The sequence below is a fragment of the Necator americanus genome, chromosome I (assembly GCF_031761385.1).
Source record: "Necator americanus strain Aroian chromosome I, whole genome shotgun sequence".
NCBI classification, from domain to species: Eukaryota; Metazoa; Nematoda; class Chromadorea; order Rhabditida; family Ancylostomatidae; genus Necator; species Necator americanus.
This window is the reverse complement of record NC_087371.1, coordinates 9,297,409-9,313,790: the sequence shown is the minus strand read 5'-3', so window position 1 is coordinate 9,313,790 and position 16,382 is coordinate 9,297,409. Positions and strand designations below refer to the sequence as shown.

Here is a 16,382-nt window from a genome sequence, read left to right as displayed (position 1 = left end):
ATCACTAATGGCGGCTTCGATTTTTTTGTAGGCTCTGACGAAGGCGATAACGACGAAACGTTAGCTGTTGTTTAATAAAGAAGATCAATACCAATCTTGGCTACAGCTCAAGAAAATCAATTAAAAAGATTTTTCTTTCAACAAATAAGAAGCAAGAATACAGAATAATCGTAAGAACACATTTTTATTTTAAACGATTGCAGGACGATCATGATCTATATTGATCCTTTTTTATGTAACGATATTGTACTACTCCATAGAATAAGGGTGATTCATCCGTTCCCTCTAGCTTTTGCCATGCGCCTGTCCGCTATCATCTTTACCATCTTGTTCACATCTGCAGGGTTAGCATCTTGGCTTGGATCACGCATCACTTCGTCCATTTTGCCGGCTTGTATTATTTGCATCATTCGATCCATGTCCGCCGGTGTTGGATCTTTATCCATCTTATCGAGGAGAGCCTTCTGGAAAACCCACTTTGTTTTAAGTATCGAACTTGTGCACTCCTGTGCAAGAACTATAAATACCTTCTCTTCTTCATCACCTAGTTGCAGCTCAGTTCTTTGTGTTTTATCCACTTTAACCTTCTTTTTCTTCTTTTTTCCATCTTTTTCCTCCTCACCAGCGTCTACTACATCATCTTTCTTTGCCTTCTTTCCTTGCATAGCCTAAACAACTATTTATTCATTCCTTGTTCATATGGTTAGTAATTTTATACTGAAATATCCAAACAAAGGATCTTAGGCTCAGTGTATGCATATACTTATCCTCAGGGCTTTTCCATAAAAGGATCTGTGTTTTACTGTCTGTACAGGAACACCTAGAAATGCGGTCTCTCCAACATACAGTACACCTCACGTTGCACGTCCGCAGCAACGTTTGGTTATATTCGGTGGCAAAATAAACCCTTGCATGCACTAACTTTTCTATGTCTGATCTCAGAGTCTCTCTCTCTCTCTGAGTCACACGCGCATTCGCATTCTATCCGTTTCTCTCCTAAAAGTGATCTAGATCACCGCAGGAACTTACTCGCTCTTTTCTTTTTCGATCCTCTTCATCCAGAGCTGACTGAAGTCTCTTCCGCATTTTGCGCTTTTTTATCACCACAAGCGCGATTACAGCGATTACTGCAAGAATAATAAGGAAACCTGCTACACCACCTAGAACAAACAGCATCGAACCGGAGGAGGAGTCTGAAGCGGTGCCCAGCTTCGTGTTCCCTTAAGTTGCAACCATTTTTAGTCGATTTGCTAGTGATAGTTTTAGGTTGAACGCACCACCAGCTTGTAGCTCAGGGTTGTCGTTTGTTTGGAATGTAGTCGAAAATTCCGTCGTACCAGTACTAGTGCTACTAATTATAGGAATATTTTTGAAATTACTCGAGGAGTTCCTGTCAATAGATTCATTTAGTGGATAGAACTGGAGATCTGTTCTCTATGTTCTGCATTTTAATGCTTACGTTTTCAGACTGGGATGTTCAATTGTATATCCCTGTGTACGTTTCGGTGCTGTCGTTGCATTACTGGTTCGTATCGTTGTATATCCCCGCGTACGTTTCGGTGCTTTCGTTGGCTTAGTGGTTCGTATCGTTGTATATTTCTGCGTGCGTTTCGATGTTCTGCTCCACTGACTGGGTCGTTTCGTTGTACGGCTCTTCGTGGGTTTCGGTCTTGGCGTTCTACGTGGCTGAGTGGGACGGGGACGTCTCGTTCTACGTTTCCGAGTTGTAGTTTCAAAATAATCATAATCCTCCTCTTGCAAAGTCATTCCTCCTTCTTATCTGAATCGTTGTAACCTCAACCTGTTCTAGAAATCAAGCTTTGTCCATCACATACTAACGTTGAGTATATCGTCCACCGCTTGAACTTGGCCAAAATAACGAAATAAGTCAAACTCTGTCAAGCATGATTGAAAATGACGGATGATACGCCGTTAATAACTTATCCTTCAAAGAATGTACACCTTACATTGTTAGGAAGAAAACCTTACAGAAAGTTAATCGTTGCATCTTATACTATCGTAGTGGAATCCTTTTGCGTTCTTGATTTTTTTGCAAACGTAAAGATTATTTTAAGGACCGTGCAGTCCATTCTTATGTTCATTCAGCGGCAAAATGGTACAATGACTTCAATTCAGTCAATTCTACAGTCGAGTCAAAACGACATGAAGCTCAGTGCAGTCGCGTAAGCGGCTAAGGTCGAAGCGGCGCGATAGACGGTAGGTGGAGGGCGGTTGGAGTAGACGTGGAACCATTGCGAATTGCAGCGTAGGATGGTGCTAATAAGGTTCCCAATGAATCCTGCGCTCCACCGTGCCGCTAGCTGCACAGTGCTCCATGCTATTTTGACCCTACCATGCCTAGATGGACCACCGTTATTATGTGGTCGAAATGTGAAACTACTTTATGGTAAGATTTACCAATGTCATATATTTGTACCGAACGGAAGTTCAGGATTTGTAGTCCCCTAAATTGTCGACGTTACCTAAAGTCTGGTCCATCCGTGCAGCGAACACGTCACCCCATCTCGTTCTTGGCGGTCTCCCTCGGGAGCGTTTAGCGTCCCTTAGGATCCACTCTAGCGTTCTTTTAGTCCATCTATCGTCGATTCTTCTCATGATGTGACCGGCCTATCTGTGTTTTGCTTTCGATACATATTCCGCTGGGTCGCGAAGACGGGACATTCCTCTTAAGTCGGAGCTACGAAGACCGGCAAGGTGTTGTGTGCGCCGGTTAAACTTCAGAAGACATCTCTCAAGGGCTCTGTGGGTAGTAAGTAGCTTCCTAGACGTGGCCGCGGTGTCTGCCCACGTCTCCGCTGCGTAACAGAGTGCTGGAATGACTGTCGAGTCGAACAGATGGGCACGAAGATCTTGGTCCGTCAGTTGATCCGTAGCTTCCCTGACGGCTGCAAATGCTGCCCATGCTGCTCTCATTCTTCTATTCAGTTCTTCCTTCAAGTCGTTTTCCATGTTCATAGAACGTCCGAGGTATACGTGTGACGGAGTTTCCACGATTTGGGAGCCTTCAAGTTGTACTCCTCCGTCCTCGTAGTGGGCGTTCTCCATGAACTGTGTCTTCTTTCTGTTTATTCGTAGTCCTATTCTCTTCTCTGCTTCGTTCAATTCGTTGAGCATCGTTTCTGCTTCATTGGTACTGCACGAAAAGAGAACGATGTCGTCCGCGAAACGAAGGTTCGAGAGAAATCTTCCATCAACACGTATGCCCCTTTCTTCCCAGGATAGTGATTTCATTATCCATTGCAATGCAGCCGTGAACAGCTTCGGCGATATAGTATCGCCTTGTCGTACCCCCTTTCCAATGGGTATGGTGGGAAGGCGGTGGAAAAGCTGTATCCTAGTCGTGCATCGTTCGTAGCAATTGGCTAATGTCCTCACATACGATGCGTCCACACCTTGATCGACCAGCGCTGACAGTATTGCATTCGTTTCTATGCTGTCAAAGGCTTTCTCATAGTCGACGAAGGTTAGAACAAGGGGCAGGCGGCATATATATTTGGCATCCAGACCGTGTCGAGGGTCATAGAGGTTTGCCGGGAATACCGCCAAATATGTATATCTGTATATTACATCTGTATATATTGATATATATATATACATAAATATGTATATATATATATATCAATATATACATATTTGGCGGTATTCCCGGCAAACCTCTATGACCCTCGACACGGTCTGGATGTGGTCCAAGCAGCTGGACCCCTGGCGGAATCCAGCTTGTTCTTGAGGCTGGGCTTCATCCACCGTCCTAGATATGCGTGTGAGGATGATCTTGGTGAATACTTTGTATGACACGCTCAGCAAGCATATCGGACGGTAGTTCCGAAGGTCATCTCGGTCACCTTTCTTATGGATAAGAACGGTTCGCGAGGTCTTCCACTGGCCTGGGATCCTTTCTTTCTGAAGATAGGATGTCATGTGCGCTGCTAAGATTACATGAAGCGGATGGCCGCCAGCCCGAAGAAAGTCTGCTGATATAAAATCAGGTCCGGGGGCTGTGCCAGGTTTCATGCTCTTGATAGCGACTCGTACTTCCGAAGGGAGAATCCGTGGTGGAGCTTCGCCAATGGGGATGATTGGGCTTGACACAGGAGTTGATGAACGGAAAAGGTTCGAGTAGAACCTCTCCGTAATGATTACCATCTCACGACGAGAAGACGTGCGAGTCCCGTCTTCGCTCAGCAAGGTTGCTAGCGGAATATTATATTCGCGGAGATCCCTGCGGCACTTCTTTAGACCCGTTCTTCTTTGTGCTGCTCCTAGAATCTTCTTCTGCCTGTACTTCAAAAGATCCCCCTGCAACGCTTTTCTGCAGCTAGTGTTTGCAACTAACCGCTCAATGTGCAATGCATTCGGATCAAGCCTCAAAGCCCTTCTTCTTTCCAACAATTCCTTGGTGGTCTTCGAAATTCGATACAAGTTTGTCGTGCGCGGCTTCGAGGCACGTTCAGCGCAGGCTCGTAATCCTCTGAGCAGCATCTCGTAGTCCACGTTTGGATCCTCCTCGATGTGCCAGTCACCTTGGGATAAGGAGTCCTCGAGTACGCAATCGTCGTGGACTTCTTTTCTCCTTCGTTGCCGAAAGCAGATGTTCTTTTCCATCGTGTGGCTAAGTCGTATTTTCGCACGAAGGAGACGGTGATCAGAGCCACTACAAAAGGATGGTACTACTGAGATGTCAAGTAGACACCACCTCCGGTTGGTGAGTATGTGGTCGATCTCCGCACGAGTCGCGCCATTGGGCGATTCCCATGTCCACCGGCAATGATCTTTTTTTCATGAAAAGAGAGTTCCCATGAAAGAGGCGAGCGGCGGACAACAGCACGGCGAGACGATTGCCATTTTCATTCCGGTCCCCTAGTCCAAATCTTCCAATCCTGTATTCCTCTTCTGTGGCCTTTCCTAGTTTTGCGTTGAAGTCTCCGACAACGAATTTGTAGAAGGACTTCTCGTTACGGACTACTTCCTCCAGCTCCTCGTAAAACGCGTCCAATTCGGAATCATCAGCTGCTGATGTTGGTGAATAGCAGTTGATGATACTGATGGATTTTTGGCGCAGAGGGCGGAGGCGAAGAATGGCCAGACGAGGTGACAGGATCTCGTGAGAATCGACGAGATGGACGACAGATGGGTGCACAACAAAACCAACACCGCCTACATTTCGCGACGGAAACCTTCTCTCCACGAATGACGAGTGTACCGTCATTCATCTGTCGTACGTCGCTCCTTCTGCACTTGGTCTCCTGCAGAGCAATCACGTGAAATTTGATATGCTCTGCAGCTCCGAGAAGGGCATGCAGGTCAGCGCCTGTGGAAACTGTTCTCGCGTTATAAGTACACAGTCTGAGACAGTCTCCATGGCGAGTCGTGCGTGTGTCGCCTTGGTCCAGAATCAATGACGTCCTGAGCAACCTGAGATTTGATCGCCTCTCACCGGTCGCCATACCGTCCGACGTCTGAGACGGCAGGGCCCAGTGTGCAGGGTACTGAGGCAGTGAATATGCTGGAGTGGCAAAGAGACTTTTCCCCAAACTAACCAGCCATGCCACGGCGAGCTTAGCTTTCACCACAGGTCGTCTCCCAACCTATATGGATCAGGGAACCACATTGCGACATTTTGCCAAGACGGTGGTGAATCTTAATAGTGGTTTACTCTTAGCTAGGTTTCCGATTCCGAGAAGTCGGAATGTCGGATGTGTCGAACTCCTTCTCAGCTTGGGAGACCCTGCCGGAGGACGAACCTCCGCTGTGCATCGCAGTTCGACGCCCAGTGTCACCTCCACGCCACTATGAGGCGGTAAACCGTTGTGGAGTTCCGGTCACGGTACCAAAAAATGCATATGATGTTCCTTATTTTGTATGTATATGTACTTATTTTTCGCGCATAGTGGACACAGCACACAGATGTAGGGAAAAGTTGAACCGGGAGCGATGAGGTGTACGTTGATGAATCTAGAGAGGCTTCGGACCATCGACCTTGCAATGGGAGTCGAACTTCTTACCGACTGCGCTACACTCGCACCAAAGAGCATACTATTTATTTGTTATTATGGGTCTCTGTGATGTAATTGGGTTTTATAGCCACATTTGCTAGTAAAAAAACAAGTATGACCAATTGTCAGGTTGTATGCATATGAGGTGGTCGAGCTATGAGTGAGTGCCTACAGCTGGATTTGTTATGACCAAGATATTGTAGTGTTATAATTTTAAGATGAAACAAAATCTACTATCAGCACCACTCCCATCGCAACAACAACTACTACTATAGCTACGTTGGTTTCCTCCTATATTGCATATAAAATATTATCGGATATCGGATTGAGGTTCTAGGTCAGAGGATGAAGAAGAAAAACCGGACGTTGGCAAACGGATCATTATTGCTGTAGCAGTGGTGTTTTTAGTTCTTTGTATACTGGGCGTAGTGTGCATGTTGATAGTTGATCGAAAAAAACAGAAAAAGAAATTGGCTCTGTACATGACAATGCAAAGAGAGGCGAAAAGGAGAAAAGAGAGACGAAAAATGAAGAAAAAGAAGGTGAGCACATGAAAATTACATGGTTGACTGACTGGCTAGCTGTGTAACTGACTTATTTATTTATTGTATTTAAAACATCTAGTGACTACTATCAGATGAATCGACAGGTTTATTGTCACAGTATGTAGACCTCTCGATCCATCTGTGAGTACTCATAAGATTTGCCGCGAAACATCTACGTATAGTAGGGCCAAAACGACATGAAGTACGGACAGTTGCGTAAGCGATTGCGCTCGAAGCGGTGCGGTGGAGACAGCGGTTGGAATCGAGGTGGGACCATGACGAACTGCAGAGATGGGTGGGGGTGGCGAGGATCCTTAGACGACGCCAACCGCTACGCTCCACCGCGCCGCTTCGAGCGCAATCGCTTACGCAAATGTCTGTGCTTAATGTCGTTTTGACCTAACTATCTATGAGTTGTCCTGAAATTTCGATTTTGTGACATGATAAGAGCGAGCGATAGCACCGTCGCTCACTGTCGGTTTTTCGATGTTCATGCATAGGTTTTTTTTCATTTATTTCAAGATCACCCCATGTATTCAAAGAAAAATTAATATAAATCCTTGATTTTCTAATCAGCATGGAGTTTCTTCTTGTCTGTTTCTTCGAATATAAAGTTTGGAACTGGCGCATCACTTAGCTGCCGTACCAAGCATTCATCCTCGTCATTTATCCTTGCATGAAGTTACGTTGGCTGATCTATCAATCCAAAGCTTCCATTAGCAATTTTTTCGTCCACCTGGACCACCCGCGTCTAAATCAATGAAAATTCTGCATATGAGTTTCCAGTCATACTCGCGATGACTGGAAACTCTATCGAAAGTTTTCCACACCAACATCCTCACTGTCGTCCACAAACGCCTTCAATGTTTTACGGTTGCCGAGTGTCATTCAAGAGACATGACGTGCCTTACAGAGATATGTAGACGAGCTCCTCCTTAAAGGCATCACCCCACGAATCTGAGGTGGTACGGATTTCAAGAGGAGTATTCGTATATGGGATCGTAGATTATGAAGAGAAGGGTGGTCCCGTCCATTTCTTCATAATTGTCGTAAAAAGCGGCCCGAAAGGTACGGCTTCGGGCGTTCCGGCGCGCTATTTTCTACAAAGAGTTCGACTGGAGCACGCCAGCCTTGTGCACGCGCCGCATCCTCCGTAACGTTTTTTTACGACAATTAGGAAGAAATGGACGGAATCACCCCCTCTCCATAATGTACTATACCGTATGCGAATACTCCACCTGAAATCTGTGCCACCTCAGATTCGTGGGGTGATGCCTTTAACAGAAATGCTTGGATAGAAAAGGTTTTCGTACTGATTTTACAGTTCACCATGAAACATGAAAATTTCTAGTTATATGTCAAAGTCACAAACTAATTCCTGAAAAACCTACTAGAATGGAAAGGAAAAGAGAAGATATGGTTAAGAACGCTCTCCAAGAGCGTTAACTACAAGAAAGTGAATGAAGCAGATGTTCCCACTAAAACATCTCCAACTAGGGGAACTTCTCCCAGTGGACCTCTTGATTACAGGAAAACAACAAAAAACTTTTCGAGATTTACCTTCTAACTCAAATATTTGTAACGTAGATCAGGTATAGCATTCTAGAATAGATTTGTTATTGCACTACCTTCTTCACCCAAAACGTGGCCTTCATATGTTTACGATTTTAGAAGAAAGCTAAAAAGAAGATGGAAGAATCGAAAAAACGAATGAAAGAGCGAAACAAGGAGGTCACTTCTAAATTTTACCACTACCATTCGCTTCAGAGCTCACCCTCTCATACAATTTTATTGTTTCAGCTGAAACAAGTCCTACAGGAGTATTTAGCCGGGCAGACAGAGACGTACGCAAGCTACTACGAAGATAACGAAACAAACGTGGAGCTGCCGCAATCACCTACTAGTCAGCAATCCACTCCACGAAGTCCCAGCGCTTCTATGTCAAGCTCACGTACAAAGGAGAAAACATCGCAAGGAGGCACATCTGCACCAAAGGCAATCGCTCAGGAAATTCCAGACTCATCAACTCCCGAAGGCAAAGAAGCTACTCCTCCTCCTCCTCCTCCACAACCTGTGGAGAGTTCGCCTCAACCTCCTGCAGAAACTTCTTCAAAAGAAATTAAGGATCCTGGCGCAGTGCCAATTGAAGCGCCACCGCATGATGATACATATGAACAAGTGGATCTCGGCGGCGTTGAACAAGCACCGCAGGAGAAATAATCCAATGTCACCACAACTGGTGTAGTTTCATTTCTCAAACAGCAGATTAAGGACAATTTTACTACATTGATCGAAATCGATTGAATATCGCTTGTTTGTAATAAGGTTTAGTTTGAAAATAAAGGAAAGAAAAATTAGTTGGTGTTGTCGTTTATATACATCAAGCATCGCATATCCCTGCGGTTTTCGATTGCAGGAATAGGTTAGGATAGAAGGATAAAATTTCTGGCGTTAATCAATTCGCTTGGGATGAGCCACCATGTTCACTTCAAATTACTAACCACCGGAGCGAGGCACAGGCAGGGGGTTTCCATTAATAAAGCACAACCCAAAAATAAAAATAAATTCTCAGTCCATTGATCCTCGGGAAAATTATTTTTTTTTTTGAAATATCAATGCTACCATGTGAATCCTTCCAAGATCACGAAATTTAACTTTTTGTTGGTGAAATCGGCTGCACGTGGTCTGTCACAACGCTACCGTTGATCAGTTCCTAGTGATGTTCTACCTCCGGCATGACCTACTCGCTCGCCGCTTTTCAATGCGACGGACGACGTTGGTTTGGCTGGTTGCTGAACAAGGTAAGTTCCTAAGCACTGTAGTTCCTGATCTCTTTTTTTAAACACTATTAAGTTGATCATTCACTCTAGGATTCCGTTCCGTGTAGCCGGACTTTTTTGTTCCAAATGGCATTATTGTTCATTACTGCTTTCTTGCTGCAAAAACTGCTTTGCAACTATCACTGATGCCTTGTATTTTGTCGATGAGAGAATTGAGTTATTATAAGATATATTAAAAATAAATGAAACGGAGCGGACGAAAACAAAAGGAAATGTCAAGCTTATTTCTTATGGATATGCAAGAATAAAATGAAAATTTACTAGTAGATTGAATTAAACATGCCAACAAATCTAATTCTAGAATCACCATCGTGTTCTTTATCGTCTTCCGCAACTTTTTAGACGGTCACTTGCTTGCTTTCTCTGAAGATGTCGACAGCTAACATCCAGATGATCCGAAGAATGTATGGATGATTTCTTCTTTATAATGGGACTGTTCACCGTCAATGGAATGCTGCAACGCTGGGAACAGGTACACGAATAAACAAACATTTGTAACTTTATTGTCCTTTGCACAACAAAGCTGAACATTCCGTGATAGTGCTCACTGAGTATAGACATTATGGTGTAGCTTCCTTTGTTCACCTCTTTAAAAAGTTTATTGTTATTACTCTAAGTAACTGGTCAGAGCAGAGCTGAGTGTTCTAGGTTTTCTTCTTTTTATTCATTCTCGATGCTCTTATACTGAAACAAAAACACTAACTGAATATTTTTTTACTAAATGACTAAATATTTGTCAGAAAACAAACTAAAGTAAAAACTAAAGTTTTTCCAAGCGGCTGCGAAATTAGGATACCCTTCTAATTTCAAGCCACCTCAAACAATGCAATGTTTGAAGTTTGCAAGCAATGATAGCTTAAAGTATTTACTATAAGGAACTGTTAGGATGGTTACCATTCGTTGTAGTGTAATGAATTCTCTGGACATCAAGAAGTGGATCGTAATAATGCTTCGGAACCTTTAGAAGATTACTAGTGGTGTTCTCTCATTTTCAGCTGGGATTTTCTACAATAAATAGTGTAAAGGACTTCTGAAATGAATAATTTTAAGTTCATTGCAGTCTTATTTTTTGAAATTTATGTACTCTTGCTTCGTAAAATGTAACTGGATGGGACTCAACATTGCTTTAATTGAACAGTACTCGAACTGCACTTGAAGCGCGAAGAAAAAAAGAACTTTCTGGGGCACAAAAGTCGTTCTTAATTGTCGAATATGACTGGCGGAGTATCCAACTCTCAGACAATTTTCGGTTTCGTTGATAGAGTTACATGATATGACCGCTATTCACTTCTTGTTGTAAGGTCAAAGCATTGGTACTTCGCCCTCTGTCTTCCTCTTTTTTTTCTCTTAGTAAGTTTAGCCTACATGTTGTAGGCCCTCGAAGACTAATGCTTAGGTTTTAGGGGCTCGACTAACTCGCCTACTTACTTCCAATGAGGACATTTCGATTGATGAACTGTTGCCTTCTCATATGCTTCTCAAATGGGACAGCCATTTGTCACCTAGAGACAGTTTCTGTGAACTTATTATTTTCTATGAGTTTTTTTGCGCTCAAAAGTACAGTTCAATCAGAGCAGTGTTAGGACTGGGAGGGAACCCTTGCTAGCAGCGCTCACAGATGCAGTTAGCGATGATCCTGTCTCGATCCCAACCGCTAGCTTCGTCGCTGCGTCGCTTCGAGCGCAGTAACTTACGCAGCTGTCCGTACTTCATGTCGTTTTGACTCAACTATATTTCTGAAAGTTAAAAATTCTAAATATTTGGTTATCAAATTTAAACCTGTGCATTTTGAGCTGCAATATGGAATTCTAATTTTTTCAACATACATGATTCTGTACGTAATGCAACTTAATTTAACACCTTATTATTAACGTAATTTAATTTTTATGTCTACCTATTATCCTGTAATTATAGTCTGGTCAAAACGACATGAATCATGAGTGTAGTTGCGGTGCATTTGCGTAAGTGCTCGAAACGGCGCAGTGGGGGCAGCAGTTGGAACCGAGTTGGAACCGTCGCAAACTGCAGCGATGGACGGTACCAGCAAGGATTTGACCACGCTCCTAGCCGCTACGCTTCACCGAGGCGCCTCGAGAGAGGCCGCGTACGCAATTGCGTACGTGCTTCATGCCGTTTTGACCCTACTACATATAGACACTTTGTTCGCCCTTCAAGAACTTGTCGATGTGTTTGCTAATCGACGCGGCAGATTTGATACAAACACAACTGAGGATGAGTTTCACAGTTGTGTCTGCGCAACTTCCGGAATGTTGAAAAACGTAGCGTTATAAATTTGATTAAAAACAATCACTTTGATGTTCACTGCAAAATTTTCTGTCCTGCAGAAGCAACATAAAAAATACGTTTTGTAATGTATTAGTGACGCAAGACTCGAAACAAAATTATACCTTTTGTAGGTTACACCAAGCGATCCTATCCATGGTGGAAAATCCTTTTCGTCACACCCGCAACGCGATCCATGATATCCTTCTTGAAAGAGAAATTTGTTCAGAAAGTCACCTACAGTGAGTCTACATATTGCCCACTTGCTTACCACTTTTGTATTCTTTTATTTTCATTCATTTTTTAAAAATTATCAGGAGCTACGTAATGAGTCGTCCTAAGGGCATTTGGTTTAGAATTCTACAGTTCAATACTGGCTCTATAATATCTATTTTAACGGACTATTGGTTCCGAATGAACTGTAGTAATAAATAACCATTTAGGGTCAGTATCACTTCATGCAGGTAGAAATAAGAAATTGTAAGAAAAATAGTTTTACTCACCGTGAATGAAGTAGCGTAAAAGGACAGTACCAATATCGGTACGAGAAGACACATTTAGCTCGCACTTTTATTCTTAAAACTGTTTATTGCCTCACCGAATGCAACAAATATTTATAAGACAAACAGAAATTCTTTCGGATAACACTACCGATTCGAAGCAAAAAAAAAACTTGTAGTAGTACACATGAAAAAAAAAACTTGTAGTAGTACTCTAATAAACAAACAAAGATAACAGTATGCTAAACAGTACCATAAAGCATTAAACGAATCGATTGCGGGTGACCTGGGCAAGTTTATTTACTACAAAAGTGAATAAAACAAAGCAATAATCAAATAAACGTTTGCCGATATCTAAAGGCAATGCTTGATATGTGAACCCACGGGCGGAAATTAATCGCACGAATGATATTAGAGGACTCGGAATCAACTAGCAGGAATTTATTAGAAAAAAAAACGCTCCCCAGAGATTGACATCGAACTGCAGAGTGACTGAGATAATAGTGTGCGACGGTAGCAAATTTCAGCTGATTTCTTCACTTAGTGCAATTTCGTCGCCCATTTAAGGTCATCTTCTCTCGGTTTCATGCCGGTTAGCGCTGTCACTACGGATTCAGCCCTTCTCCAGAACCCTTAAGGGGAACATCTGGTGACAACAACTTTAAAAAGTTCAAAAGCTAACATACAATAAAAGCGAAAACCGAAAAATTGGAGGAAGAGGAAAAAAACGCACCGATATATTCTAGTGGATAGTTCAACCAACCGGTTGTAATGCAGTAATAGCAAGCATGAGGGGCAATATGGTGAATCTGAAATGTTCGTTGACTAATTACGAACGAAATTGGCTGTAAAAGGAAAACTTATTATGCATTTATTCATTCATTTAATTCACTGATTTATGAGCTGCCGTATTTGTTTTTCAGTCCTAGATAATTCAAAAACAATACTGTATTGTAGAACGCTACAATTACTAAATTCCCTAAAAATCCTCGATGAATGATGACAATCAATTCAAATTTTTGCTCCATCCTTTGACCCTCCTAAGACCAGAAGGTCGTCTCTTTCTAAAGTGTGAAGGAGTGTTCCATCTTGTTTTTCATTCATGCACTAAAATTCACTGAGGCATCATTTTAAAAGGAGATCCCAAAAGGTGTGTGCATTAAGCAAGAGAATTTAATGCATCGCAAGCACTCCGTGGACGTCAATGAACGCGTAGGGATTCTTTGCTACGAAGAAATGAGAGCATACGACGGAAGAAATGCGTAACGTGTCTTTTAAAAGCTTGTTCAGGATGATCACTCAAATGAATGGAACGATAAGACGAAAATTGTTCATGGAAGATATATTATGCTTCAGTTTTAGCTATCAGAACAAAAACAACCCAATTTCAAAACTGCTTCCCTGAATTAGTATGCAGCCTGCGTTACCAAAACATAGTTCTAGCACCATCATTTATGCATTTGCATCACCAAATCGCATGACAAGAAGGAATAATGAACAATTTTTCTTCAAGTCGAACTAATCGACTACGATAAACAGTGAACAAACAATTCGAATGCTATGAAACGTACCTTATGGTGTGATCGAGGAAGAATGATATGCGCTTTTTGCAGTAAGATCACCCATCGCGAAAGATTAAAGTACGTGTGCGACCATTTGTGGATCTGATTTGAAGAAATAAACAAATAAGAAGGAAAAAATGTATTAGATCTCAAATAATATCAAGAAAACAGCAACATTAACAATATAGCACAATAATTTCTAACCAAAAACCTACTAGACTTAGATATTTTCAACCGTCTGGTCTAGATGGGTTTTCGTGCTGTTGAGAAAGACCAAAGCGTGTACTTTGCACAATTCAGAAAGCAATGATCTGTTGAAAGGAATCAAAAGATGTGTGTTTTCTTGTATTTTGGATTCTTGGAAGATTCTCTTCAACTCTTGCCTGTTACGGCTGCATTTATGGTGTTGCACAGACCCAAATAACTCAAATTTTCTCAAAGTAGTACCTGATTTGTCATGGCGACATAGATACCGAGTAATAGAATGTACCAATGCAGTGCTGCCCATTGTCGCAATTCGTTCTGATTGTACGTAATTTGCTGGTAGAGAATATGAGATAAATTTGGGATGCAAAGCATGAAATTGTCACCGTTAACCTAAAAAAATCTTCACGAGGAACAGAACAACAAGAAAGTGAGGAGGAAATGAAGAAGAAGCCGGAATTTGCTGCAAAAATAGGTGAAACCAAGAGGAGTAAACTCCATCAAGACCCACCTCCACAAAATCGTGTCGCGTGATAGCTGTTGGATCCACATGATGCTCACGGAATGGCCGAATAAACATCTGGAGTTAATTTGAAACACGCTTTTAGTTTTTCTTTAGCGAAAATGATAGAACGCTGGAGTTCTATAGTCCCCGTTCGTTCCAATTCCATCCTGATTCCATGAATCACGATGAGAAAAAGAGCACAACACAAATGTCACAGTGATTGACAGGAGTGCACAATAGAGCTTTATCATCGAAATGAAACGTATGGTCGATTTGTGACCTTTACTCTTCCCTCAACTCGGGTATAATAGAAAAATTGTTTGGTAGTAAAATCAAGCTCCGGTCTAGAAACCTACTCTTCCAAAGTATGTCTCCACACTGCCAAAGGTATCCGCGCCCCAATGCACCAATCCTGATGCGAAATCTGCAGTCATTACTCCCAGTATCGCACATATTAACACTGATCCTTAAGAAAATAAGGCATTTAAAGAAAACCTGCGAAATAACCGGGAAGAATCAGCAATAACTTACCCCAAATAGAAGAATCCCAGCTTCTTAAAAGATTTATAAAGACGCAAATAAACAATATGGATGCGACAACCACAGAGATCTGTTCCTGTAGACGCTTCTCTGTAAAGAAAAAGAGTTTGAAAAGTTGTCGAAAAAAATAAGCTTCCAATAAGCTTCTCTAATTCAATTGTCTTCAAATATCACTCCACCACAGGCATCAAATCAGCCGCATGAAAATGAGTGATAAGAGTCAGCTGCTATCTGACAGTCCGCATAAAAAAATTCCCTTTCCAGTGTTCTTGCAGTGTTTTCAACTACTTATAGCAACAATTTCTGACAGTTGAAGCCTCACTTCCCAAGAAGTGTAAAGGAACATCGAATGAGGGAGACCATGAACTGCAAGTTTGAGGCAGCTGCTCTTTCCATGAAATCGGTAAATCTGGAAGTGAGGAGCCGACCTTTGCTGTACATTGACGCTAACGCTTTGGCGCCAGCGTGTTGGGGTCCCCATCTTGGCGCAGCGGCACCCATCTCTGAATTGACATTGCCATTAGGGTCATCTTCCGGCATGGAAGGGAGTTTAGATGTGTCAATCTCCTCATCGAGGGTTGGCGCTGGATCAGGAGACATGAACCTGGAAATAGAGACTGAGTTAGCGTCAAATCGGCTAAATGCTGAGTTATCTGTCTCAAGGGTGGAGTTCGTGTTGAACCGGCAAATGATTTCAAAACGAAGAGAGCGCTTATTAAAAATAAAGATTGGGAGAAATAGATAGAATATTGGACAAAAGAAAAAAATAAGTTGACTAAAAACAAACTTACATCTTCTCTTCTTTTTGCACAGACTCCTTTTCCGAAAATTCCTTAACCTCCGAATCAGTCATTCTGAAATATTTGATGTATATGAATCATTCCACTCCGGAATAGCAAGAAAGTCCACGAGATAAGGCGAAATAAATGATTATCGGCAAGAATAAGTAAATGGAAGAAGTTATAGAAAGAAATAGCAAAAAACATTTATGTAGCACGATACACATCAAGAAGCGAAGAACAACGAACAATGGAACTAAAAATTGAAATACATTTGGGAAATAAAAATTTTAATACATTTGGGAACAAAATTGTAATGCAAAGAGTTCACCTACTACGTTGAATACTCCTAAGAAAATCACTACATTTGGAACTAATAGAAGACTGTGCTTATCAAACAACCGCCAATGAAAATCAGACTCACCACCGCTCGAGTGAATATGCGGAAAAAGTGAAAGATACATCAAAAAGAGCTAAATCCCAGTGAGACGTTCCAGATGATGAAGATGATTACAGAAGATTCGGTGAAAAACAAACAGTATCACTGCTCTTAACCCCAATACAAATAATGACAGTAATAATAATAATATAAATACAAGTACACTGTTAC

General features: G+C 42.1%; 5 protein-coding genes across 7 annotated transcripts; 1 reads left to right on the top strand and 4 right to left on the bottom strand.

Annotated features, from left to right (window-relative positions):
- Positions 1-272: 272 nt before the first annotated feature.
- RB195_004954 (uncharacterized protein) lies at positions 273-1,767 on the bottom strand (the record flags this gene model as incomplete). The annotated part of the gene is made up of 6 exons (XM_064177194.1): positions 273-464; positions 528-668; positions 1,030-1,127; positions 1,182-1,220; positions 1,278-1,390; positions 1,460-1,767. 6 exons carry the CDS (start codon positions 1,765-1,767, stop codon positions 273-275), a joined length of 891 nt encoding a protein of 296 aa, XP_064034319.1.
- A 9-nt stretch (positions 1,768-1,776) lies between these two features.
- Positions 1,777-4,623, bottom strand: RB195_004953 (uncharacterized protein; the record flags this gene model as incomplete). 2 transcript variants are annotated; one of them, XM_064177193.1, is made up of 4 exons in its annotated part: positions 1,777-1,780; positions 1,840-1,895; positions 2,653-3,590; positions 3,651-4,623. In XM_064177193.1, the coding sequence occupies 4 exons, from the start codon at positions 4,621-4,623 to the stop codon at positions 1,777-1,779; spliced, it is 1,971 nt and encodes a 656-aa protein (XP_064034317.1). The 2 variants fall into 2 exon arrangements, with proteins under 2 accessions (XP_064034317.1, XP_064034318.1); XM_064177192.1 differs by lacking the exons at positions 1,777-1,780; positions 1,840-1,895 and having other exon boundaries at positions 2,629-3,590.
- A 76-nt stretch (positions 4,624-4,699) lies between these two features.
- Positions 4,700-5,227, bottom strand: RB195_004952 (uncharacterized protein; the record flags this gene model as incomplete). The annotated part of the gene is made up of 1 exon (XM_064177191.1): positions 4,700-5,227. One exon carries the CDS (start codon positions 5,225-5,227, stop codon positions 4,700-4,702), a length of 528 nt encoding a protein of 175 aa, XP_064034316.1.
- Positions 5,228-5,707: 480 nt separating this feature from the next.
- On the top strand, positions 5,708-8,779 carry RB195_004951 (uncharacterized protein; the record flags this gene model as incomplete). 2 transcript variants are annotated; one of them, XM_064177189.1, is made up of 5 exons in its annotated part: positions 5,708-5,882; positions 6,233-6,293; positions 6,352-6,556; positions 8,231-8,290; positions 8,360-8,779. In XM_064177189.1, 5 exons carry the CDS (start codon positions 5,708-5,710, stop codon positions 8,777-8,779), a joined length of 921 nt encoding a protein of 306 aa, XP_064034314.1. The 2 variants fall into 2 exon arrangements, with proteins under 2 accessions (XP_064034314.1, XP_064034315.1); XM_064177190.1 differs by lacking the exon at positions 5,708-5,882 and adding an exon at positions 6,171-6,174.
- Positions 8,780-12,722: 3,943 nt separating this feature from the next.
- RB195_004950 (uncharacterized protein) lies at positions 12,723-15,846 on the bottom strand (the record flags this gene model as incomplete). Its single annotated transcript, XM_064177188.1, has 9 exons — positions 12,723-12,814; positions 12,916-12,991; positions 13,754-13,846; positions 14,192-14,341; positions 14,460-14,528; positions 14,810-14,919; positions 14,985-15,083; positions 15,422-15,597; positions 15,785-15,846. 9 exons carry the CDS (start codon positions 15,844-15,846, stop codon positions 12,723-12,725), a joined length of 927 nt encoding a protein of 308 aa, XP_064034313.1.
- Between the last annotated feature and the right edge of the window lie 536 nt (positions 15,847-16,382).